At 39.1% G+C, this 25306-nt stretch overlaps 1 protein-coding gene across 6 annotated transcripts in view; it reads left to right on the top strand.

The window, feature by feature from the left end:
• Positions 1-25306, top strand: part of KIF16B (kinesin family member 16B) — a 150058-nt gene that overhangs the window by 5700 nt on the left and 119052 nt on the right. For 5 of the 6 annotated variants that reach the window (XR_013543694.1, XR_013543714.1, XM_020801251.3 and 2 more), the window contains exons 2-12: positions 6013-6082; positions 7355-7468; positions 9315-9431; positions 10429-10526; positions 14626-14735; positions 15966-16108; positions 17077-17245; positions 17354-17485; positions 20484-20659; positions 22533-22598; positions 24236-24295. Coding sequence is in view for 3 of the 6 variants with exons in the window: in XM_020801251.3 (XP_020656910.3) it covers positions 6013-6082; positions 7355-7468; positions 9315-9431; positions 10429-10526; positions 14626-14735; positions 15966-16108; positions 17077-17245; positions 17354-17485; positions 20484-20659; positions 22533-22598; positions 24236-24295 (1255 nt within the window). In the remaining 3 variants the exon portion in view is untranslated. Of the gene's footprint in view, positions 1-6012; positions 6083-7354; positions 7469-9314; positions 9432-10428; positions 10527-14625; positions 14736-15965; positions 16109-17076; positions 17246-17353; positions 17486-20483; positions 20660-22532; positions 22599-24235; positions 24296-25306 lie in introns of those variants that run through there. The other variant, XR_013543813.1, reaches the window with a different exon arrangement.

Genomic DNA, 25306 nt, shown 5'->3' with positions numbered 1-25306 from the left:
CCAATCCAGTTTCAAGGATGGAGTTGTTGTTGAAACAGTCTGCCTCTGAAGCTGAAGGTTCAGTCCAATAAACCTTTTGCCTTGCCAGCCACAGAACAAGAAGGAGAACAGTCATCAGTGAAATCTGGGTCACAGGGAGTTCCAAAAAGTCTGAGCAGGCAGAAATGGTGTCAGATGAGAGTCTGTTTACATGTTTTTCTTTCACACCCAGCCAGCTGAGAGCAGAATTTATAGCTCTCAGTGTGCTAGAGCTTTCCTTTTTACTTTAGGCAAATAGCTTGCACATCAACCAGGTTCCCTTCAACCTGAATCTTTTCTGGCAGGTCTGGCCTCTGCCTTCCCCTCCTGAGCTTTGAGATGGTCTGCTAGCTGATTCATCAGATTCTCCTTGTGCATAGGTTTCCTCCCCTTCTGCAGATGAATGTGCTGGGCGAGGCAGGCACCAGCATCGTCAGATTCCTGTAGGTACCAAAGGAGAATAGAATGGCCACTCACACATCACCACCACTGCTGGAGTTAATATCTCTTCTGGAGATGGGGGTAGTTGTATTCGAATACCCCCCCACAGGTGGACATAATGAGGGTCCAACTCCCTGGGGCCGAACCGTCCACTCATCTTCTCCTGTTGCCACGGGCTCCATGCTCCCTTCCTATCGCTCCCGAGGTCACAGTCAATTAGCCACTCCTGGCAGGAGGCGGGATGAAGAGTGACTGGCCGACTGCAAGCTCTGGAGCAATAGGAAGGGAGCATGGAGCCCACACCAGCAGCAGACGGTGAGTGGATGGTCTGGCCCCAGGGAGCTGGACCCTCGTTATGTCCACCTGTGTGTGGGGGGGTATTCATATTCGTGTACCCCCATCACTGATCTCTTGTTCTTAAATATCTGCCAAAGGTGTAGAGATATAATTATGAAAAAATAGTTATTTAGTAGCCTTGAATATTGCTGTCGCAACAGTGTTTTTAGAGGAGGTATTTCTGATTTATAGTCTAATTTTTGTATTGTCAGGTGGAGTACTTATTTTGTTAATATCTCTAAAATGCCTAAACATATTCCTTAGTTCTATGACTCCAACAAGGCTATATTTTAAAGACCTCCCTCCAACCCCAATAAGGGCCTAGTCCAGATCAGTACCCTTATGAATATTGTAGAACAGTGATTGTGAATGCGTGATTTGTGCAGGGTCTGAGAGTGTACAGAAGGTAGCTCATTGATAGACTGTATCAATTAGTGAGGGACAAACCTGTAGCAAGGAGTGAAAGGGATTATTACTCTAAATATAATATTCATGTGTCATCAAGTCACTTCTTACTTATAGCTACTCCTTTCAGGGTTTTCTAGGTAAAGAGTACCCAGAAGTGGTTTAACATTCCCTTCTTCTTGGGGCTCCTTGGGACTGTGCAGCTTGCTCAAAGTGACACAGGGGAATTGAATTCTCAATCTCTGGCTCCACAGCAGAAATACCTAATTTACTGAGCTACCTAGACAGCTTGTTATGATTACCCCACAGTATGCAAATTTTAATCTTGTCAGACAAAGACTCTGTAAAAATGTTTTGAACAGGTGCAACATTTATTTTTATTTATTTAACTTGTATATCATCCAGTAGTGTAATACACACTCTCTGGACGGTTAACAACTAACACATATAAATGACAGGTAATGCAATACCAGTTATAAGCATAGACAAACAATAAAATAAATGAAGTAAGATAAATAAATGTGAACCATAGTTGAACATTCAATGGCACACATCAATAAAAAACCACTACTAAGCAAATTTTTTAAAAGTAACTTCTTAAAACTGGGAGGAAGGGCACCTGGCAAATCTCTACTGGTAATTTGATGATGGTGTACTGATCCGTGTAAAGGAAGAGGCTGAGAATTACGGTTGGAAGGAAGGAAAGTATAGCTGTCAGCAATAACTTAAGATGTCTTCTTTTTGACTTCTAATTGAGTGGTGCTATAGGAAGTACCAGAGTTCCTTGTATCCAAGCCAATGTGCTAAACATCAGGTGCCCCAAAATGGCCACCTGAGCACACATACTATAACAAATTAGCACTAAATAGGTCAGTACAATGTGAGTCCATGCTTTTGGGCTTACAATCTAAAACAGGGGTCTCCAAACTGGGGCCTGCAGGCTATATCCGGCCCATCTTGCTTTTTTATCTGGCCCAGACAGCCCTCAAAAATGTGTAAAATACATGATGTGGCCCTCATACTGAAAAGTTTGGAGACCCCTGATCTAAAAGATAAGACACAAAAAGGAGTAGCAGAGTGCAAAGCTGAGTTTTCCCACCTGCGTGAAATAGTATTAAACATTTATTTTTATAGTCAGTAAACTAACAGTACTTTTTTCATCTTCAAACTTTCCAAGCCTGATAGGATAAGTCTTTTACAGTGCCTTTAGCAACTATTTGCCTCATATTTGCGAGGCACCATATTCTGTGACGGTTTCTACAAGGGACATTCTGGCATTCTTCACAGTGGCAAATTAAACTTACAGGTTATACAGAAGATTATCTGAAAAAGATAAATGCAAAACAGCCTAGTAATGAATGAAACATTATAGAGTATCTTATTTCACCAAGAATTGAAAATAAAAGTATTTGGCTAAACTGGTTAGAGATGTATGATACCAAGTTCTGTTTCTACTGTGCTTCCCTTTCTCCCAGAATATGGAAGAAAATTATAAGCAACTACCAGCTAAAGCTTATTAGGTTATGTGCTATATAGCCAAAGTATCTGGGGTTTGTTTCGGGGTTTTTTTGTTGTGAAAATAACAATTCTGTGCAAAATCTGTGGTGATAGTGTGAGCTTTGTTACACAATTTAAAAGATAATTTGTTGCCTTTTATTGATCATTCTTATGAGTTGCATGGGACACAATCACTTCCTATCACAATCTTCCTGAAAATCTCTAGACCCCAGGGGTGATTTCTGTCTTCTGAGAGCCAGTTTCCCTCAAGGGTAATCTGTTTTAGTGAGGTTAAAACCAAAACTAGATAAATCCATGTTTCTCTCCTTTTGTCAGCTCTTAGTCCAGCTCCCTTTTCTCCACCCCTGTAGGAGGGGAAAGCTGACCTCACTTGCACATGACTTAAATATGGGGCCAATTTTTGTCAGATCAGTCTGAAGGCCACATGTGGTAATAGGGCTTCACGTTGTTCACTATTGCTCTACCATTGGTGCTGTCTCTCCTTTCCCTTCCTTTGAGTGGAACAGTTTTGTGTCCTCCAGATTGCGTGCTCACATTATTCTTTATATCGCCTTTTCCTTCTGAAAACATACTTCTTTGTGGTGTTCTTTCTGTTTATATATGACCCCCCAGCGCAGACTGGTTGGGGGCCCATCATGCTTGCAGGGGGCAGAGCGTGCTTGCACAGATCTGTGGGGCATGCTCATTTGGGGGAGCAGGAGATCTGTGCCTAGGCCGCTGCTGGGTCGCAGACTGGGGATTGGGGGCCCCTGTGTTAGAGCACTCTCTGGGTGGTTTACAATGTAGTTATTCAAGCAACACAATACCATACATGTAGACCCACTGTGTGTTGCACTGGGCTGAAATTCTGTTTACTGAAGTTATGCTGTGTAAGGTGGACAGTGTCATCAGCCAAGACAATTTCTTTTTTGGAAATTAAACTTTTCCTACTTTTGCCTTGAGGCACCCAGAACTCTCATCTAATACATTCATTATCAGCAACCTTTGGAGACTGCAGTAGGGGAGGACAAAGCTTTTAATTGGGGATAATCACTGCTGCCAGGATGACTTTAAAATTAAAAACTTTCTTCTCCAGCCTCCTGGAACTGTGGGTGCCTCAAGATAGAAATAGTGTTTTGGTTTCTGAAAAGTTGTGCTGGCTGATGATATAATTAGCCATGTGCAGTGTAGCTTACATTAACAGGACCAGCTACTATTTTCTACAGCTACATATTGACTGTGTTATGGGGTGGACTGTTACTAATTGCTTCTGTCTATCTTTTCCTGATCAATAGCAACATGGTAGAGGAGTGGTCCCCAACCTTTTTGCCTCCATGGACCAGTTTAGAGTGTGGGGGGCATCCATGCATGTGTGGGAGGGGCCGTGTGTGCGTGGGAGGGGCTGTGCATGCATCTGTGCATGCAGGGGGCAGGACATTTGTCTTCATGGCCCAGTCCTGGCAAGGCCGTGAACTGGGACCGGTCGGTGGACCGGGGTTGCGGACCCTGTTGTAGAGGATAACCATCATATACTCATGAGCAATGCAGGAATCACTTGCATTGACTTGCAAGATTTATTTTGTAGCAGCTTATTTGCTGTTACTTTCAGCCTAAGAAATCAATATACAGTGGTGCCTCGCTTTACGATTGCCCCGCATTATGACGAAACTGCATTACGACGATCTTTTTGCGATCACAAAATGATGGTCTGAATAGGGGTTTTTCGCTTTGCGATGATCGGTTCCCTGCTTCGGGAACCGATTCTTTGTAAACCGACGATTTTCTGACAGCTGACTGGCAGTTTCAAAATGGCCGCCGGGTGCTCAAAATGGCTTCCCGCTGTTTTCTGAGATGGATTCCTCGCTATAGAGGCAGCAAAAATGGCCGCCGTATGGAGGATCTTCGCTGGATGGTGAGTTTCTAGCCCATTGGAACCCATTGAAGGGGTTTCAGTGCGTTTCAATGGGTTTTTTATTTTCGCATTATGATGTTTTCGTTTTACAGCGATTTCGCTGGAACGAATTAACGTCGTAATGCAAGGTACCACTGTAATACATAGAAGAACTGCTAGGCACTACCCTGAGGAATTTGTATGTTGACCATTAGTGTTGATTAGAAGCCAAGAAGTTGTTTTCCTGCGGCTATAGGCTTCACTACATAATGTTAAGTTGCAATGGAAAGAGGCTTTGGCTACACTTGAGAGTAAACAGAGACCTCCAACCTGCCGTCCTTTGCTTGAAGGGGAAAGTTTATGCTGCAACCATTGAGTAACCTTTGTTTCACCCCTGCTGTATATCCTGAAGCAAATTCTGTGCATCAGTTTCACAGCTGAGTTCTCTTTGCTATTCATCTGAGCTTTGTGTGAAAGTGTTTGGGTAGAATTAACAGAAGCTGATCTTGGATTTCTTCTTTCATATTAGATTATTGCTGTCTAATCCAAGCTTGCTGCCAAGTGTTGCAGAACCACTGTTACCATGTAGTATGTGACCAATCTTCCTTGCTTAATGACTAGAACAGATAGAATGTTCATTTTGTCAGTTCTTTTGGCTGTAGTTCACTGTGTTCTTTGCTTATGCATTAGTAGATATTTTTGATTAACTGAACTGATGTGGGATAGAAACTCTCATTTACTTTCACTAGCTACCTGGCCCTCTAAGCCAGGGGTCTCCAAACATTTCAGCAGGAGGGCCACATCATATATGGTCCACAGTTTTGAGAGTGAAAGGAAGACCCACATGCACACCTGACTGTCTGCTGGCCCGCACTCATACACACGCGCCCACCTGCCCACCGGGCTGGATAAAAAAGCAAGGCAGGCCAGATATGACCTGCGGACCAGACACAGTAGTAGTCTTCTACAGCAGAAGTAGTCTTCTAATACAGTAGTTCTCCAACAGAGTTGAGATACACTGAGACTAGAGGGTAATTGACTGGCAATTTAGTACCTGTCCTAGTTTTCTGTAACAGTAGATTTAGCACCAGATTTAAAGCCGAACCAACTAGTTACTTAGAGACCTTCTGAGGTGGCAAGACAAGAAGATAGTTAAGGACTCTTTGAAAGTTCTCAGGAATATTTTGGGACTTGGATTGAAAAAAAAAACTAAATGGAGTTGTTAGTCTCATCTAAATTAGATGCTGTGGGAACCTGGTGAACCAGCACTTGGGCTAAGTATAATATCAGTCAAGTTACAACAACTCAAGTTGTTACAGTAAGAGTTTTTGTTATGTAAGAATTTGTTTTAATAGAAAACTAATGCCTAGAATTCTCATTTTTATGTAGTGATTTTAACCTCCTGTAATCTGTTAATTTTACAGGGAAAAGGATCTTGATGCTAAATTTATTATTTCAATGGAGAAAAATAAAACAACAATTACAAATACAAAGGTAATAGATGCTTGAAAACAAAAAAGAGGAATTAGCCACTATGTACATACATACGTGTGTGTGTGTGTGTGTGTGTGTGTGTTTGTGTATTCCTTTATATCTCTCTTTTAACAGTTTGAGAGTAATAGATCAAAAGATGGGCATGCTGCTTTATCATACAGTAATGATACAGATTTTCAGGAATTTGCAAAATGTTCAGAATATTTTAATAGAGCTGGAACGAACTGTGATCTAATTCACTGTTTTTGATTTACCAGTGTATACAATGAAAAATGTATTTTATGTTAATTATATGTCCTGTATCTCTCAATTTATTTTCTGATATCAAAAGGTAGAAATACCTTATCAGGAAAAAAAAAGCAATAAAGTTGATTTTGTATTTTTCCAATCTGATATATAGACAAATCCAAACCTTTACTTGCCTGCTTTTCATTGGCATGCTTCCATGAAGGCAGTTCATAGCCATTTACTGCTTACACTCCAAATAAGAAAAAACAGACACTAAAAATAAGCTGCATGCATGTTTCCTAAAGATAGGTAGCTGGGGGAAAACTAATTGCAATGTTGAAACCACCCAGATTGGCTGGTTTTGTAGCTATATTATGATAAACAATTATGATGATGATCATAATACAGAAATGCTCACATTAGAAAATATAAAAGTCTTTAAAGTGCCACCACATTGCTGTCTTTTAAAAACTTTTTATTTCTATTTTGCTTTTACCTGTAATTTTGTGAAACTTCATTTTAAAGAGAAAAATGTTTAGATTAGCACTTGGCAAGTTTTGGCATATTATTGTGTCTTATTTTGTCTTTCTGGCTGAACTCCTGTTGTACAATTTATTCTATGTGATGCAGATGACCTCATCGGCCATGGCGATTTTCGGAAATTAAAAACTCCTGATCTCCTTTCTCAGAAAGATCCTTATGCTTTCTTTGGATTCCTTTCATTATGGGGAACCTATTGGGGGCTACAGAACACAGGGGTCTTTAATTTCCAAAAATCTCTGCCACTGTGTAAGTATTAAGCCATAGTAGGACAATCCTAAACTGTGAAATAAATATTGACTTTTTCGTTTTAGTTTCTTACTGTTTCATATTCTGGGAGCCTGTATTTCATATGCTGAGCAACTTTTTAAAAAACTAATGAATAGATGAATGTTTAAAATACCACCAGCTTATGTTGTGTTCTTCAGAGATAATGCTGGAAGAGAACATCATTACTACTTTGGCATGGTATGCAATGATGATTTGCTTGTTTTTCTTCTTTAGATACCAGAGGGAGGGACTGGAGACATGGGACGAGAACGAACGAAAACTTTTACTTATGATTTCTCTTACTTCTCAGCAGATCCTAAAAGCCCAAACTATGCATCTCAGGAAATGGTAGGCAGATAGACATCTGTGATTTTCTTTTAAAATGAAAATGTAACCCTAACATTGTTCCCCTCATCTCTTATTTAAAATTTTAAAATAAAAATAAAATACAACACTGTAACTGAAATGTAAAGGGAACCAACTTAAACACAATAAAAACAGATCAGTTAAAACATGTCCGTTAAAACATACTATAAATGTTCAGAAAACAAAATTCAGGCAACTTGTGTTTAACAAAAATCATTGTACCTACTTCACATTTCTGAGATCAATATGTAATCTACATAATTCATTACATGCCATCCTGAGAATTCTGACCTATGATAAGCCTTCCAAAGTTTTTCTAGGTATAAGGTACTCAGAAGCGTTTTGCCGGTCCCTCCTTCCATGGTGGTGCGGCTTGTCCATGCTGGTCTCTCCTCTTGGAAGGCCCAGCAGGGATTCAGACCTCTAATTCAGGCTCCACAGCCAATCAGCCAACTTTTACGTTGTACCAAAGAAGGAATCATGCTTTGCCTTTCAAAGGCTATATGGTCCAGTACAAAGAATCAGGTTCTTTTGTACCCCTGATACTTTAAGCAATGTATGTGGCCTATTGTTGTTGTTGTTGTTGTTTAGTCATTTAGTCGTGTCCGACTCTTCATGACCCCATGGACCAGAGCACGCCAGCCCATCCTGTCTTATGACCAATGGTAACCCAAAAAGAGGAGGAATCCATGTGTGCCATGGCACAGAGAAAGAAAACAGAGTAGCCAATGTTACTGATACCATCCATATATATGTACGTTAGTATATGTGGATACTGTATCTGTGAAATAAAAAAGTCTACTTTTGTGTTGTGCTAAAAATGCAGGTAAGAGAATGAAGCAGTTTTTGCTTCAAACCTTCATACGTACCAGGTAATTTAAGATCATGTTGAGATTAACCATATTTTAAGCAAATAATACTTTTGTCTTGAAGCCCTTAAAAGGGGGGAAGAAGAGGAAATACACATCTTATGCTATACTTGGATCTTGTGCTGCTTCAGAAAATTCATTCATTCATTCATTCATTGAGCTTCTAGACCGCCCAACTTAATGAAATACTACTCAGGGTGGTTTACATAATTAAGCAAAATATGCAAACTAAAATAATAAAAGAATGCATAGATAATACCACAAACAAAAACAAAACCAGGAAGGTGACCTAGGATTGCCTCCTGGTGGCTCAGGTGAACCAAACTGTACAAACCATAACGTATTAACAAAATATCCAATAATATAATAAAATAATCAGTAACTGCAGTAGAATATGGGACTCAATTGCCAAATGCCTCCTTAAATGATCCAGTTTTTACTGATCTTCTAAATATGCATAGGGAGGGGGCCTATCTAATTTCTGGTGGAAGTTTAATCCACAGTGAGGGTGCCACTACAGAAAAAGGCCAGGTTTTAGCATTGCTTTTCCTTAATTTGTCTCAGAGTAAGAACCCTCAATAATGCAACCTGAAAGGAATGGGTTGGATGCATTTTGTGACCCTTGCAGACATTCTAGAGAAGAATAATTGACAAATTAAGTAGAAAAACATTAAGCAAATATCAGGTGCTATCAGAGGTGGTCTGCACTTCTGTGGCCTTTTTTGTGAACTTGCAAATTTAATTACTTTAATTTTTTTAAAAAATTGTTGAGCTGATTGAACTAATCATTCATAGTAAACACTTCAGTAAGGCAGTTTTTTTCCAATGTGCTGTATTATAAAAGTTGTAATACTTCACTGAAGAAAACAAGTTAGATGTTAAATTTTAGATTATATTATGGGACATTACTGTTCTCTCTCTCCATCTCTCTCTTTTATTGTTCTTCTTGTTTTTTCCAGGTCTTTAATAACCTTGGCACTGATGTTCTCAAATCTGCTTTTGAAGGTTATAACGCTTGTATTTTTGCATACGGACAGACTGGATCTGGCAAGTCTTATACAATGATGGGAAATGCTGTAGGTTTTTTTTTAGAGTTTTCTTTACCTTTCAAAAGTTGAATAGCTTTCTCAATTGTATTATTTTCCTGCTGTGTAAGTAAAGAGACCCAACATATATTCTGAATTGTCACAAGCAATCTCCTGAATTATCTTTTATTGAATAAAATAATCTCAAGGGTTTTTTAAATGTTTAGCAAATGTTAATTTAAATTAGGAAATACCAAGATAGGAATTTAGCAAACTCACTTATAGTGAGTTGATTCAAGGATGCATTAACTGTTTGCTATTAAGAATAAGCAGAAACCTCTTTTGCCAGCAAAAATACCTTGTGCAGCAAAACCTCCTTCTGCTGCCTCACCTCCGCGAAATTTGCCAGGAGAATTGTTCTACCAGCCAGTTGGCAGAAAAGAGAGCCATGGTACACCAGATCCAGACCCCGCAGCAGTTCAGGGACATGTGACTATGGCGGCATAGAGTTAGGCCAAGGTGAAATAGTCCTAAATACTAATTTGCCACATTTTTAGGCTGTGAGGATTTTGGAGTCTACACAACCTTAGCTGACCTACTCCTAGCACAGTGGCCATCAACCATTTTGGCTAGTTGGGTTTCTGCTTTTGGTTGGGTTAATTACATTTCTTTGGTTATAAATGAGTATGCTTAATACATGTGTGAGCTTGAAATTTCTCCCAAAACACGTTCTAAACTCTTTGAGTTGGATGTGAAGATATTCCTCTGTGAACTGAGAAAAGGCAGACAATTCCCTTTGCATCTCCTCTTCTCTGATTCCCACAATGTCCCAAAAGATTCGCCAGCTCACCCAACCACTCCCTGAGCAAATTTAAAGGGGAACTTTATTGGCTTATTAGGATAAAAGGATAGGAAAAATCCAGCAGGCACCCCCATTTTGTGAATTGAATTCAATATTTTTGGCATTGAATATTATCTCAGTGGTTTTCCAGATTGCTTTTGCTGTCTTAAATATGTTGTATTATAACAGTAGTTTTTAATGTTGTAGGGGGATGCTGGTTTAATACCTCGGATTTCTGAAGGACTGTTTAACCAAATCAATGAAAAAACAAGAAGGAATGAAGCCTCATTTCGGACAGAAGTCAGGTATGTTGGCTCAACAGCTGAGTTTCTATATAGTGCTGAAGTTGGTTTCTTTGCCTTTACCTTCCCTTTTTGCTGAGTTTTTCTCAAGCCAGGAAATATGTCAGTCTAGAAACTCACAAGACATTACTTATTCAGGAGAAAGGAAGAACTAGCAGAGTTAAGAGGCTATACAAGAACTAAAAATGGGACCTCAAACCTTGATTTTATTACCATTGATCCAATTACCATGCCATAGTCTTGTTCTGTTATCTCTATTCCATTTAGCATCCAAAATCCAAAACTTTTTATTATGTTCTCTTCAAGTGACTCTAAAAAGCTTTATTGTGCACACATCTATTAGGATCTTTCCATAAAATTTTCCCACTCAGGAGAGTGCTGTTAATGAATTCCTTTGTATAGCAGAATAGCTGCAGCAGTCTAGGCATTTAAGTCCACTTTGTTTATCTGTTCTCTGGAGCAATGAACTAGATATAGGTTGAGCTTAGAGTAAAAACAATTATTGGGTTTTATTTAGAAAATACATTGATGGGAAAGCCTGCTTCCTAATTTAGGTAGATGACCTTGTGCTAAGCTGGAGCACATGGTCTGATTGGGACCATTGCCCACTCTTAAGAGAGAGAGATTGTTAACAGCTTGAAAGGAAGAAGACTAATTGGGAGGATGAGAAATGGCATATCCTTCTTTCTTTAGGGAAATAGGAAGAGACCACCAATAAAAAGGACAGATACAGATTGTTCTGCTTTCAAATGGCCCTATTAAGATATTTAGGACAAATAGGTGTGAAGGTGTCATGCTTCAAGAGGAATATTCTAAATGAGTGTTTTGGAAAGGAAAAAAGTTGCAAAATCCTCATTAGGACAGTATCTTCAGTACAATGACCAAAAAGGCATAAAAATCTGACTATAACATCTGGAACTCTTCACATGCTGGACAAAGCTCTTTATAACAGTTGAATTCAATATTTTCAAAAATGGCATGTCAAACTTCTTGTGTGCTTTGCTCCTTGTATCTTCAGTAGATACAGTCACACAACCTGACAGAACCTCATTTGGATGTTGGCAGACCCTTCCTCCTCGTATTTTAAGATGCTGTGCAGATAACATGACTTAACATTACAAGTTTTCCTTCCCACCCTCGTATTGATTTTTGTACTGTTTTGTCAGAGCAAGAGATCTGGAGCTTACAAAAATTTACACATAATTTTGTGCTTTCTCAGTTGGTCTATAAAGGCATTGTTGTAATTTGAATTTGCATTTTGGGTTGTTGTTTTCTTATGGATAATACATACGTCTCATTTTTATGTTTTAGGCATTGTTTTATTTCTGTCCTGCATCTTCAGCCCTAAGTAGGCTTACAGTGAAATGCTAAAATCCAAGTAATTTAAAAAATAATTTCAGTGTAGTCAGTTAGTGACAGTATTATGAAAAGGATGTTCAAATACGACCATTTTGACCTATCACCTAAATGCACAAAATGGAGTGGATTTACAGCAGGACAGAAAATTACATAATCTAGTGCTGCTAGCAAAGAAGCCTGATCTCATCTCCCTGCCATGCCTGTATCACAAGATGAGATGATCTTTTTGAAACCTACTCTTATGTAGGCTTTGTATTATGCATTTAGCACAAATTTATTTATGGTGTGGTGCAAGAGAGGTGAAAAATGTATTTTTCCCTGCTTAGCATGCCCAGTTACAAGCTGTTATAAAACTCTCAAGCTTTTGCTTATTATAGCACAGTGTGGCCTGCTAGTTAAAGACATAACATGGAGGAGGGAGGTTTTCAGTTCAGATCTCATCCACAAGACTGGGCTACATGGATTAACATAATGATCATTATTTTGGTAATGCAAACAATTTATTTTGGTTACATTTAAAATGTCATGCAAACACCAGTTATTTTAGCAGGAATGACTGCAGTTCAGTGACAGGGAAAAGACCTCATATTGAAAAGACCTCATATTTAACCCCTGGCATTAACAGGTAGGACTGGGGCGGGGGAAAGATGCGCCCCATCTGAAAAGTTTGAGAACTGCTGGCAGCCAGTGTCAACCAAACTTTGCATGATGGCCTAAATGTTCAACTTCATATAACCACATGGTCCTCAGTCCCTGTATACAGTGGTGCCTCGCTTAACGAGCACACCGTTTAACGATGAATCCGCATAGCGATGTTTTTTTTTGCGATCGCTAATGCGATCACATTGCGATGTTTTAATAGGCAAAACATTGCATTGTGATTATCGTTAAGCGTTTCGCTTACTGATCTTTGCATTGCGATGTCTTGGGAACAGCTGATCGGTGGTTCCAAAATGGCCGCCAGGTCAACAAAATGGCCGCCCGCAGCGTTTTCATGCCCTGCCCTCGCTTACCGGGTGGCGAAAATGGCAGCCGGTTGGAGGATTCCCCGCATAGCGGTGATTTTTTCCCCAATAGGAGCGCATTAAACAGAGTTTAATGTGTTCCTATGGGGTTCCCCCCCGCATAGCGACGAATCCAGATAGTGACGTTAATCCTAGAACGGATTAACGTCGCTATGCAGGGCACCACTGTATCCTGCTACATATTCTCATACATGTATTTATTTATGGCAAGTGGTTTCAGATTATTATATAATCCTGTTGGGAAAGCCCTAACTTAGGTGTTTAGGAAACAAAACAAGGAAATGGAGTTGACTCTCCTCTATAATCCCTCCAAATTTGGTGAAGATTGAGTTTCAGACTTCTACGTTATATACCCACAAAGTGGGTCCTCCCAGGAAAGTCCTCTTTAGCAGCTGGCTTGGGGAAACCCAATCTTCGCTAAACTTGGAAAAACTGTAGAGGAGAGTCAGTAGAAGCTTCTCTGTGATGTTGGTGTCTCTAGGTGCCTGGGGGGAAGTTTCATGGGTCATCCTTTTTTGGGTGTATAACCCACACATATGAAACCCAGTCTATACTAAACTTAGAAGGATTGTAGAGAGAAGTCAGAGGAGGTATACCTGGAGTTTGGGTATTTCTAGGTGCCTTGTGGGCTGTTTTATAGCCAAATGAATCTACAAATCAAAAATAGCTAAAAATTCATCGATCCTTATTCGCTGGGGGCATTGATTCATAATAATACGTATCAACAAATTAGCAATTTTTGAACAGATCTGGTGATTTGTTTTTTAATTTGTGCCCATTTCTAACAGAAACTTAAATAGTGATTGTACAGGCTATATGATTACATCTGAAAATTAGATCTGGATTTGGTTTATCTCTGTTTTATGGCCCATCTGAGTGTTGGATGCTGACTGCAAAATTTTTGAGATCACGTGGTCAAATAAATATTGTAGTAGTAATTGCTTAGACTTATATACCCCCTCCATAGAGCTAGAACACTTTGTGGGCAGTTTACAGTATAATTATGCAAAGAACTTTGTCCCCTAGCAAGCTGTGTACTGATTTAACCAACTTCAGAAGGATGAAGGACTGTCAACCTTGAGCCAGCTACCTGAACCTGTTGGGATTGAACTCAGATCGTAAGCAGAGACTTGACTGCAGTCTTGCAGTTTAACTGCTGTGCCACAGGGCTCAACTAGTCCATGACACATATGGATTAGTAGCTGAAGCCTATACAATGGTGCCCCGTTTGACGATGTTAATCTGTTCCATTAAAATCGCTGTTAAGCGATATTGCCATCAAGCGAAAAAAAAACCATTGAAATGAAATGAAAACTGGTTCGATGCATTCCAATGGGCGAAATACCTCATCGTCCAGCTAAGATCCTCCATAGGGGAAGCCATTTTCAATCGCTATCTTCCGGAAATAGGTCCGGAAAATAGCGGGCGGCCATTTTGAAAACCCAACGATCAGCTGTAAAGATCGTCGTGAAGCGAAAAATCGGTTCCCGAAGCAGGGAACCGATTGTCATGAAGCAGATTTTCCCCATTGAAATATTGTTTTGCAATCGCAATACTGATTGCAAAAACCTCATCATTAAGCGATTTCGTCATCTGCCAGGGTAATCGTCAAATGGGGCACCACTGTATTCATATAGCTGTATGAATGTTGTGTGTATGTGATTCAGTTAATAGATTTACTTTTAAATGGACAGTATTTGTATGATTTTATATTTCAGTTACCTTGAAATTTACAATGAACGTGTCAGAGACTTACTGAGGCGCAAATCTTCAAAAACAAATAACTTAAGAATTCGTGAACATCCAAAAGAAGGTCCATATGTTGAGGGTAGGATTCAAATTGCATTTTCTTTCCATTTATTCAAAATTGTATATTTGATTGAATAAATTTGTCTTGGGTATAGACTAAAGGCCAGTGGAAATTAAGTTATAAACCTCTATGATCTCTCTGGGTTTGCTAATTTGCGTATAGTTTGTTCTTAGTCATCGTGTGAATTTTAGAGATTTCCTCTATCATGTTCTTCTATTAATTGATTTGAGATTAATGATATATCTGATTTATAAATCAAAGGCACATGTGATAACAGAGCATATATTAGAATTTAAATGGCATAATCCATCCCCTTCCAATTTATGCCACAGTAATCTGAGAAAACAAACTATTTAGTACTTTGCAGAGTACAGATTTCTCTTTAGACCAACATTCTGTACATTTGATAGTTCTACAAGTTCTGTGAAAAGAATGGTTTGAAATCCTGTTGCATAAAATACACTTATGGAAGGGTGATAATGTCACACAGGCAGGGAACAATTTTTGGTAATTAAAAGCTTTCTACTTCTGTCCTGTGGCTTTTCTGGCCCTCATGTAATTCCTCGTATTGTGTGGAAGCCATGGGATGGAAAGAGGGGTTCTTTAATTACTGAAAGTTGCCAGCACCAGATGACGTTGCTGGCAGGGAGAGATTTTTCATAATTAAACATGTTCTCCTTCTGTTCTGTGGCTCCCACAGGTTCCACACTTTGAAAGGGGGTACATGGGACTCAAAAAAGCGATGAGACAGAAGCAGGAAGTTTTTAATTACCAAAAATTGCCCTTGCCCGTGATATCATCAATCTTCCATAGATGTATATTACACAATAGGATTTCAGCCATAGACATCCTAGGCTTACCGACTAGTGTTTGCAGTATTGTGCCACAGTGGAAACAAACCTGATCTTTATTGGCTCTCCAGCTATGTTTTTAAGCTTTCGTTGGTAAGCAGTAGGGATATCTGCTAATTAAATTAATTTTAGCTACTCAAATTAGTTTGTCAATTAATGTGCCTATGATTAGGCAACAGTTTCAATTAAAACATTTGTTTTTAGACATTGCATGTACTTGTGGCAGCAAATGCTATTTTAGAGGCATCTACTGTGTGAGAGTGTCTCTTCAAAGATGGCCTATCCATCAAAGAATGTATGAAATGTTTATATTTTAAAATAATTTTGCTTTCTTGATAAGGGATGAAGTTTATTAAGGTTGCAGCCTTAGTACTCACATTTGCTTCTATTTTATCAGACTTGTCTAAGCACTTAGTGCAAAATTATAGTGATGTAGAAGAACTTATGGAAGCCGGAAACATAAATCGGACCACTGCTGCCACCGGAATGAATGATGTTAGCAGTCGATCCCATGCCATTTTCACTGTCAACTTTACTCAGGTAAATAAGTAGTTATTGGTGAACCAAGAAATTTCTTATATCGCATTAAGAGCCATAGTTCAAATTCAGCTGATACTGCCTCTGAGGAAGATGAAATATATTTTTTTCTCCCATTATGAATTCAGTGGCAACAAATATCCCCAATTTGGCAGCAGGGGAGATGATATGTATGCTTAATGTAGTGTTTCTGAAATGTGAGGTAGTTTAGCTGAAGCCTTCTTGGATTTAAATCCCTTAATCTTTTTTCTTCATTTCTGATCCAAGACATAGGTGATTGTGATTCGTGCTTATGGGGAAAGTTGCACATTCTTCTTTTCTTCTTTAAGCACAAGACTGCAACATGAGAATGGATTTCCAAACATCAGTCATAACAAAGGACCTAGCTGTACATGATGCAGGAAACTGGGCATCAAGAGTATTTTTCATGTTTTACTTTCAAATCAGGTTCACCATCCTTGATTAGAAAGTAGCAAAAGTGAAGGGGAATATATCCCTTTCACCCAGTATCTTTTCCCCCAACCATGAAACCAATGTTTCATTTGTAGGGATAATAGCATTTTAGAAGGATAGCATTTATCTTAGATAATCTTAGAGCTGCACAGCTGGAAGGGACTCTATGGATCATCAAGTCTAGACCCTGTCAAGGAGGCACAGTGGGGAATTGAATTCCAAACCTCTGACTCTACAGACAGAAGCCTAAACCACTGAGCTATCTAGCAGTGATAGCGCTGGTGCCTCCCTTCAGACAGTGCTATTGTCTTTATCAAAGATTGTTCTTTAAAGAAGAAATTGCTGAGAAATCTGATTGTAGTTTCATGTGAATTTTGACTCTGAGACTAAGCTGTATTTCACTTGTTTCAATTTCTGTTTTTCTGCACTGTTTTTTTTATTAAGAGCTACTATTTGCCTGCATAATCCTGCTTTCAGGAATGCTTCATAGGGTGACATTTATTCTTGCTTTTCTGTAGGCCAAATTTGATGCTGAAATGCCGTGTGAGACTGTAAGCAAAATACATTTGGTAGACCTTGCTGGAAGTGAGAGAGCAGATGCCACTGGTGCTACAGGTGTCAGATTAAAAGAAGGAGGGAATATTAACAAATCCCTAGTTACTCTGGGAAATGTCATTTCTGCCTTAGGTATGTATCTGTTGTAATTCTAATTTCTTGCACACCTCAGTGAATACAGAACTTGTTATCTGACCTTCTGTAATGTAAATCCTGCTTTCATGTATTCCTCTTTCACAGCTGATTTATCTCAGGATGCCTCAAACCCTGTTACAAAGAAGAAGCAAGTATTTGTGCCTTACCGAGATTCTGTTTTGACATGGCTTTTGAAAGATAGCCTAGGAGGGAATTCTAAAACAATCATGATTGCAAGTGAGTGTGTGTTAAAACCAGTTTTCAATGTTTTACCTTTTAAATTGTCCTAGAAATAATTTATTAAGCAGCATTGCTATTATTTTTAAGAGGGCTATTTGATAATGAAGTGTTAATAATAGCCTACTGGGGACAACAGAGAGATGGCAGCAGAATTAGCAATATACTATTGAGTGAAGAAACAGACAACCCCTTTCTCAAATGCTCATTTCTAACAGTTAGGTATCTGAGGGCATAGACTATGGGGATATAACACACAGCTCACTGTATAATCATGGGAGGATTTACACTGCAAGGAAAAGATGATGCAGGGAGATTCTTTAGCCCTTAGTCTACTCGCTGTGAGTCGAGTTGAAATTTCTGGACTACTATGGTGTCCAAAGTGGGCCTTTTTTCAGGAACCCACTCCAGAAGTTTCTTTCATACTCTCAGCCTCAGTCCAGAATCCCTGCCTGTTTTAAAAGTGTCAAAAGCCACTTTTCAAAATAACAGTTCATGAGTTTTGGAAGGTTCTTTTTTGTGGGCTCTGTGAATCACACCCTGGGTGATCCGCGCCTGCGCGGAGCCTCATCAGAAAGTTCTAGAGCTTCTGTGGTAGCAATGAACACATTAGAATAAGGTCCCTCTCCCCTCATATAAGTACCTTGGTGCCAAGGCTCCCCTTTCAGTTTCTTTCAACCGCCATGTTGAAAGCCTCATAGTTCTGCTTCTGTGAGTAAAAGAGAAAGAGAATTATTCTTGATTCCTTCCTGTTATCAGTCTTTTTTTCTTTAAACTTTTAGATATAAATTCATTATCATCAGAGTTTTTTTCCTTTTTCCTTTGCTCGGCCTCCAACCACAGGACCCGCCCCCTTCAATCATCGCTTTTTCTCCTCAAATTATTTTCTCCTATTCATGGCCCCTTTGGGCCTGTTTAAACTCTGCGTGGTCTGTGATACCAAAATACCACTCTCCGACGGCAACGCCAAGTGTCTTTTTTGCTTGGGGGAGGCAATCAAAGAAGCCCTCCACTAGAAAGGATAAATGGAACAGATTCAAATCTTTCACGAAGCTTCTTCATTGCCTTCTATCAACCCATCACTTGCTACTGTTCTATGTTTTTTTGCTTCATCTCAAGACTAGCGGCCTTTCCTTCTCTTCCTTGAGAGTTTACCTCTCCACCATAGTTTCTTATCAGCCCCCCTACTCTCTGGTAGCTGATTTCTTCAAGCGTCCAACATTGAAACGTTTTCTTAAAGGTCTATCTCATATCTACCCAGATACCCGCCCGCCTTCCCCACAATGGTCACTAACACTAGTACTGCAACAACTTACTAAAGCTCCTTTCGAACCTTTAGCTTCAACTGATTTACAGCTACTTACCTTTTCCTTGTCGCCATCACCTCAGCTTGACGAGCTAGTGAGTTAGTGGCCTTACGTCATGACTATCCTTATTTACAGTTTTTTCCAGATAAAGTCAAACTATCCATGCTTATTTCTTTCCTCCCCAAAGTCGTATTTCAATTCCATCTCTCTCAGCCATTTATCCTTCCTTTCTCCTTTCTGTCACCGTCCACAACTTAAAAAAAGAATCTTCCATACTTTAGATGTTAGGTGAGCCCTTGCCTTTTACATCCAACGCACCCAACCTTTCAGGCATTCCCCTCAACTTTTCATAATTCACCAACCACCTACTAAAGGTTGCCATGTGACGTCTCAAACTATATCTAGATGGGTCACTTCAACCACTTACCTCGCGTATCAACTGGCACGCAAACCAGTCCCGAAGGTGATTCGCCCTCACTCCACCAGAGCAGTGGCGACCTCTACAGCATTCCTACACAGCGTACCTCTTCCAGACATCTTCACCTCTGCCACCTGGGCACAGCCGTCCACTTTCATCTGGCATTATAGACTTGATCTCTGGCAGAAGTCTGATGTGGCTTTTGGATGTGCTTGTCTAACCTCTACCTTGGCGTGACACCTTGCCTCTGGGCAAGACAGCTTTTTAGTCACGCATGGTGTAATTCACAGAGGCCACGAAGAAGAACGACAGGTTACCCATCTGTAATTGTAATTCTTCGAGTGGACCTCTGTGATTCACACATCCCGCCCGTCTTCCCCACTGTCACACCATTCTGCTTAATGTAGCGGCGGTTGACACAACTGAAAGGGGAGCCTTGGTACCAAGGTACTTATATGAGGGGGGAGGAGTCTTATTCTAATATGTTCTTTTGCTACTGCAGAAGCTCTAGAACTTTCCGATGAAGCTCCATGCAGGTGTGGATCACCCAAGCAGGGTGTGAATCACAGAGGTCCACTCGAAGAACTACAATTACAGGTGGGTAACCTGTCGATCCCACTCTAGCCTCAAAGGTTTTTTTTTTTTGATTGTATAGGCAAAGGTCACAGAAACAACTCTGGAGCAGCAGTGCCTGTCTACACGAGTGAAAAGTCAGATGAATGGGGTGGCAGCTCATCGGCCTCTGCTCTTGCTTCAGTGCATGTCCAGCCACAGTGCTTAATTTGGCTGTTTTTCGCCACACCATACAGAGTACAGCCTTCTGAGAGAAAGAAAGATCCTTTTTGTTAGTTCTTGAGACACACACATTGCGGGAGTTAGGCATTTTTATGCAAGATTCTATAAAGTTAATCTTTCTTTCCCAGAAACAAGACAGAAAAATAAGTTTCTGGGCATCTTTGTGCTGATACCAGAAAAAAAAAACATTAGTCTGTAAAGATCTACTAGACCTTCAGGTACATAAGTCCAAGCTGTGGAATTAAATATTTGGAAGAATGTCACACTTTTTCTCTTCTTGTAGAGATTTGAAGTAGCTCATGGCAAAATATATTGTCCTTTCCATGGAGGAAAATATATCTTCTGGAATGAGCATCCTAATCATAGCTATAAAATATATCTGTTGCTTGCTCACCATACAAAAGGATTTGTTTTTAAAGATGTCTGAATGCAATCTGTTCTTTGTATATGACTCTGTTTCTAAATTCACATTCCTCAGCTATTTCACCTGCTGATATTAATTATGGAGAAACCTTAAGCACCTTGCGTTATGCCAACCGGGCTAAAAACATAATCAATAAGCCTACCATTAATGAGGATCCAAATGTGAAGCTAATCCGTGAGCTTCGAGCTGAAATAGCCCGACTGAAGGCTCTGCTTGCTCAGGGGAATCAGGTTAGCTTCTTGAGACTGAGTAGTTTATTGGAGTGATGCTCATTGTTTCTGTCTCTTGAGGTGAGGGTATTGCTTTATTGTTTTAAAAATTATACTGGTCTATACAAATAAATGTACTTCAATATATTTCCCTGGCTCTTTTTGCCTTTGAATAGTTGATAACCTGTGTCAGTGTTGAGTATTAGTTAGATGGTTGTTGTAGGTTTTTTGGGCTGTTCTGGTTGTGTTCTGGAGGTTTTTCCTCCTAACGTTTCGCCAGTCTCTGTGGCCAGCATCTTCAGAGGACACATCAGATCCCGTCCGTGAAAGTGTTCCAGAATACATATTAGTTGGATGTTCATATCATAGTGTCTTTTATTGTGAAGTATTTTTTGAATTATCTGTCCTGTCACTAGGAAAGAATTATCTTTCTCTAATACTGGGGAGCAGGGCCGGACATTCCTAATTTCTACTTTAATGACCTCTCCCCCATCCTATTCTCATCACAGCTGTCATAATGAGTCTTCATTGTTTGCTGTGCAGTTTTTTTGTGCATAATCCTTATCCCACATCTGGTGCTTCAGATGTCAATGCAGACCAATGTCCTTTGCTGGTTAGGCCATATCACGCAGTGCTATTCCTGGGGCAGAAAAATGTAGTCAAGTCTCATTTATTATGATATAGCAACCCATTATTGCACATCAAACATTAAGATGAATTACATAAACACCCAATAGCATTTTAGAAGGTGAAATATCGTAGTATTCTTTGGTGTTAATATAAAACTAGTGCAAGGAGTTTAGGTCTTCCAGTGTTGTATATTTATGATCATTATTTTCAGTTAATGTTAAGATCAGATGCCTGCTTGAATATAGTCTTCAGTGAAAAGAGCAAGACTGATTAAAGATGCTGACATTATACCTAGCTTACCATGAAATGTCTCCAGTTTAATGGAACCTACATGAACATTTATTCTACGAAACTGAAAGTGCCACTACGCATAAGGGGTTTTGTAGAGAATTGTGATACTAATGGAATTAAGTAGAGATGGGGATATTCGTATTCGTAGACGAATACAAATATCTCCCTGCAGGTGGAAATAACAAGGGTCCGGCCCCATGGGCTGGACCGTTCACTCACTGTTCGGCTGCTGCTGCAGGCATAGCAGTGGCTTCCTATTGCGCTATGCTCCGCAATGGATTAGCCAGTGCGTGAGCTGGGAGAGAGGCTTGTCATCCCGCCTCCAGCCAAGAGTGGCTAATACATTGCGGAGCACAGCGCGATAGGAAGATGCTGCTGTGCCTGCGGCAGTGGCCAAACAGTGAGTGAACGGTCCGGGTCCATGGGGCCGGACCCTCGTTATTTCCACCTGCAGGGAGATATTCGTCTACGAATACCCCCATCTCTAGAATTACATTTTATTTTGGTATTCTTAATCACACTGAATTCAAATTAAATTCTGCTGCATAAATTCTGCTGAAATGGTGGACATGTCTGTGTCTTCTGAAGCAAGCCTAAGCTTTTTCACAGATATTCAGGGTGTCTCAACTCTGATGACGACTCTACCATTCACACAGAAGCATTTATCTTCCATGAGGTGGCATTTGAGAGGTGTGTAACAAGTGCAATGGATGGCCCTGTTCTATCTAAAACCAAGCTGTACTCCTTTTTAATATTACTCCACTGGGATAGTACACACTGTGTCCCTCACTCTTTCTATCTTCTTATCAGTCTTTCTCTGTTGAAGATTCAGTGATACTGGGCAATTTCAGTCAATTGCAGGCATTAGGAATTTTTGCCACAAGATTAGTTTTAGGATAATGGCCTGAACCTGCAGTGTAAAATGCCGTATATATTTCTATATAACTCTATTTATTTTATCTGCCTAATGTAGATTGCTCTTCTAGATTCTCCAACAGCATTAAGTATGGAAGAAAAACTTCAACAGAATGAAGCAAGAGTAAGTTTTAGTTTATCAAGTTAATCAAACTCTATTTTTTTTAACCTTTCCCAGATAACAGTGCATAGGGTTGTATGCTTTGTCTAATATACTGTGTAATGGCTCATTTAGAACCCTGGTATATATTAATTGATTTTAATCTACTTCTTATTTTGAGGCATTTGATGGCCTGCCTTTCAGTAAAAGCTGTTAGGATGGCTTGGAATAATACTTTAAAAAAAAAAAAAGAGCAGACAACTCTATTTTCTTTTTACAAAAAACAGATGGGAATATTGGCCAAATTTGTGTTGCACAGTTACACAAAAGGCATCACTTTTAGTGATGAATTGCCTTAAGAAATCTCTGTAAGCATTTTCTGTTACACATAGAGTAGTCGAACTCAAGATGCAACAGACAATGCCTGTGGATATTTCTTAACTTGTGGCAGTTTGCTGCTAAAAGGTATGCTTTTTGTTTAACTACACATTTTTTAAAATTTTATTGTATTGTATTTATTTAAAATATTTTTACCCCAACTTTTTCCTTAAAAGGACCCAAGGATTTCAGCCATGATAGCTTAACGTTTTAACTTAAAAGTGTGTGCGTTTGTACTTGTGTGAGAGACATAAAGGCTGAAGTCTGTTTCTCTGTATATGAACTTTTAGTGATCCGCTTATCTTATTTCTAGTTAAACATACAGTAAATGACCTTGTCCTGTTTCGTCTTTTTAAGTAGCATGCTAAATTTCATTACTCTCCATTCATACACTATAATGCTTAATATAAGATGAACTATGTATGTGACTGATGTATTTTCACACATATTGGTGTTATAGGTACTTGTCACAAAGCTACAGAATTAAAGGTTGGGCAACACTTTCGTTAGATCTCTAAAAAACTACAAATAAGACAGTTATCATGTGCTGCCCTCGACTGCTAACAAAATAAATTCAGTCCAGATTCTTCTTGAAACAGAGGTGACAGAGGTATCCTTTTGCAATTTCTACAGAAAAAAAGCCTTAAGAGGAACTGCAAAAGGATGCCTTTATCATCTCTATGCGGACTGAATGCCATGTTGCTTTTGTAGCAGTTTGGCAGTGTATCAGGCCCAAGTTTTGAACTAACCCCACAAGTAAGATTAATAGCTGTTCTAAACACTTTTCAGTAGAAAAATTTCAGAATAGGTGATAATTGGAATATATTATTTATTACTTAGGAAAAAGCATGCCTTGTCCCATTCAGAAATGTAATATGCAAGAAATATATCAAGTGACATTGTTATTATCTCTTGTTAACTTCATTAGTGTGTTGCATGATAGATTCACAATAATTACAGCAAGCATAATCACTGGAGAGCTCTGTAATTTATTGTCTCCAGCTTAATGCAGTAATTAATTGGTTTTTATGACTACATCTTTACCTCCCATGTTTCACTGAAGAAGGGAGATCTTTTTTCATTTAATCAAGTTCATTTTTAAAAATAATGTTCTGTATAAAATAATTATAATCAGAAATACAGCAGTGTTAATGCAGGAGAACTGGATGCAGGTGTAGATAGATAAATGTAAACCTCTAAATTCCTTGAAGAACAGAAGAAAAGGTTTTGATACTTTTAACTTCAGTTTTTATTTTTCATTGTTACTTTGGCTTATTTTCTAGGTGCAAGAGCTTACTAAAGAGTGGACCAACAAGTGGAATGAAACTCAAAATATTCTAAAAGTAAGAATATGTGAAATATTTTATTGTCTTTGAATCACAATGTTTGAAGAGTGAGCTGCTGAATTTCTGCTAATGAACTGTGCTGATGTTTCATAGACAGTTGCTTTATTCAGAGTATAGAATCATCGTTTTCTTTTAATGTGATTTTAGAAGTAAAAATCAAGACTTTGGTCAAATGTCGTTTAAATTCTCCTTTTCTAGATACTTATGCTTGAAGTTTAATAAAGAGAACTTGAGTAATTACCCCACTAATGGAGAGAAGTCATCAGTATCTTTTAAAAAATCCAGAAGTCTATTCGTTTTCAGAATACCAGATTAATAAAAGCGATTAGCAACTTAATGCAGTCTGTGTTAGACACCTCTCTCATTAAACAACACTAAATCCTCTAGTAATTGCTAATTTAATGAATTTAATTTATATAACTTTCTTTAGTAAAGGAGTTCTTACTTTTCAAAGTGTCAGGAACATGTCTCCTTAGAGAAGTCATTCCAGTAGGGGAAGGAGCCAACTGTAGTTTCCAGCATCTGCCACCTTTGCAACCTAGACTGGGTGGGATCTAGTAAGTGTTTGGGTGTGCAACTATGGGCAAGCTTCTGTCCCTAGATTTCCAATTATTTATTTGAGCTTAGAACTCTTTAGTTGTGTAGTTTGGTCCTTGCACACCAGCCTTCCCAGGTAGGACACCCAAATGACCAAAAACAGCAAATAAAGCCCTTGTGGCTAATGCACTTTCTTTGGGCACTCTCACCCTTGCCCTCAAGGATCACACTGGGGTAAAATATAGAATATTTACTTAGTAAAAAGTAGTAAAACAAAGAAAATACAAAAGATACAATTGTACTGGTTAAATACAAAGCATCCAGGTATTAAGTAAGCTTCTGTAAACCTTTCCCATAAAACAATAAATACTTAATAGCTTACTTAATTAATTACTAGGCTATTTTAAGTTGCCATGACTAAGTCTCCAATCCATCAACAAAGGCTGTAAACCTGTCTTCCATCTTCTTCTC

The sequence above is a fragment of the Pogona vitticeps genome, chromosome 1 (genome assembly GCF_051106095.1).
Source record: "Pogona vitticeps strain Pit_001003342236 chromosome 1, PviZW2.1, whole genome shotgun sequence".
NCBI lineage: Eukaryota > Metazoa > Chordata > Lepidosauria > Squamata > Agamidae > Pogona > Pogona vitticeps.
The sequence above is the reverse complement of the archived record's forward strand: the minus strand, read 5'-3'. Positions and strand labels throughout refer to the sequence as shown.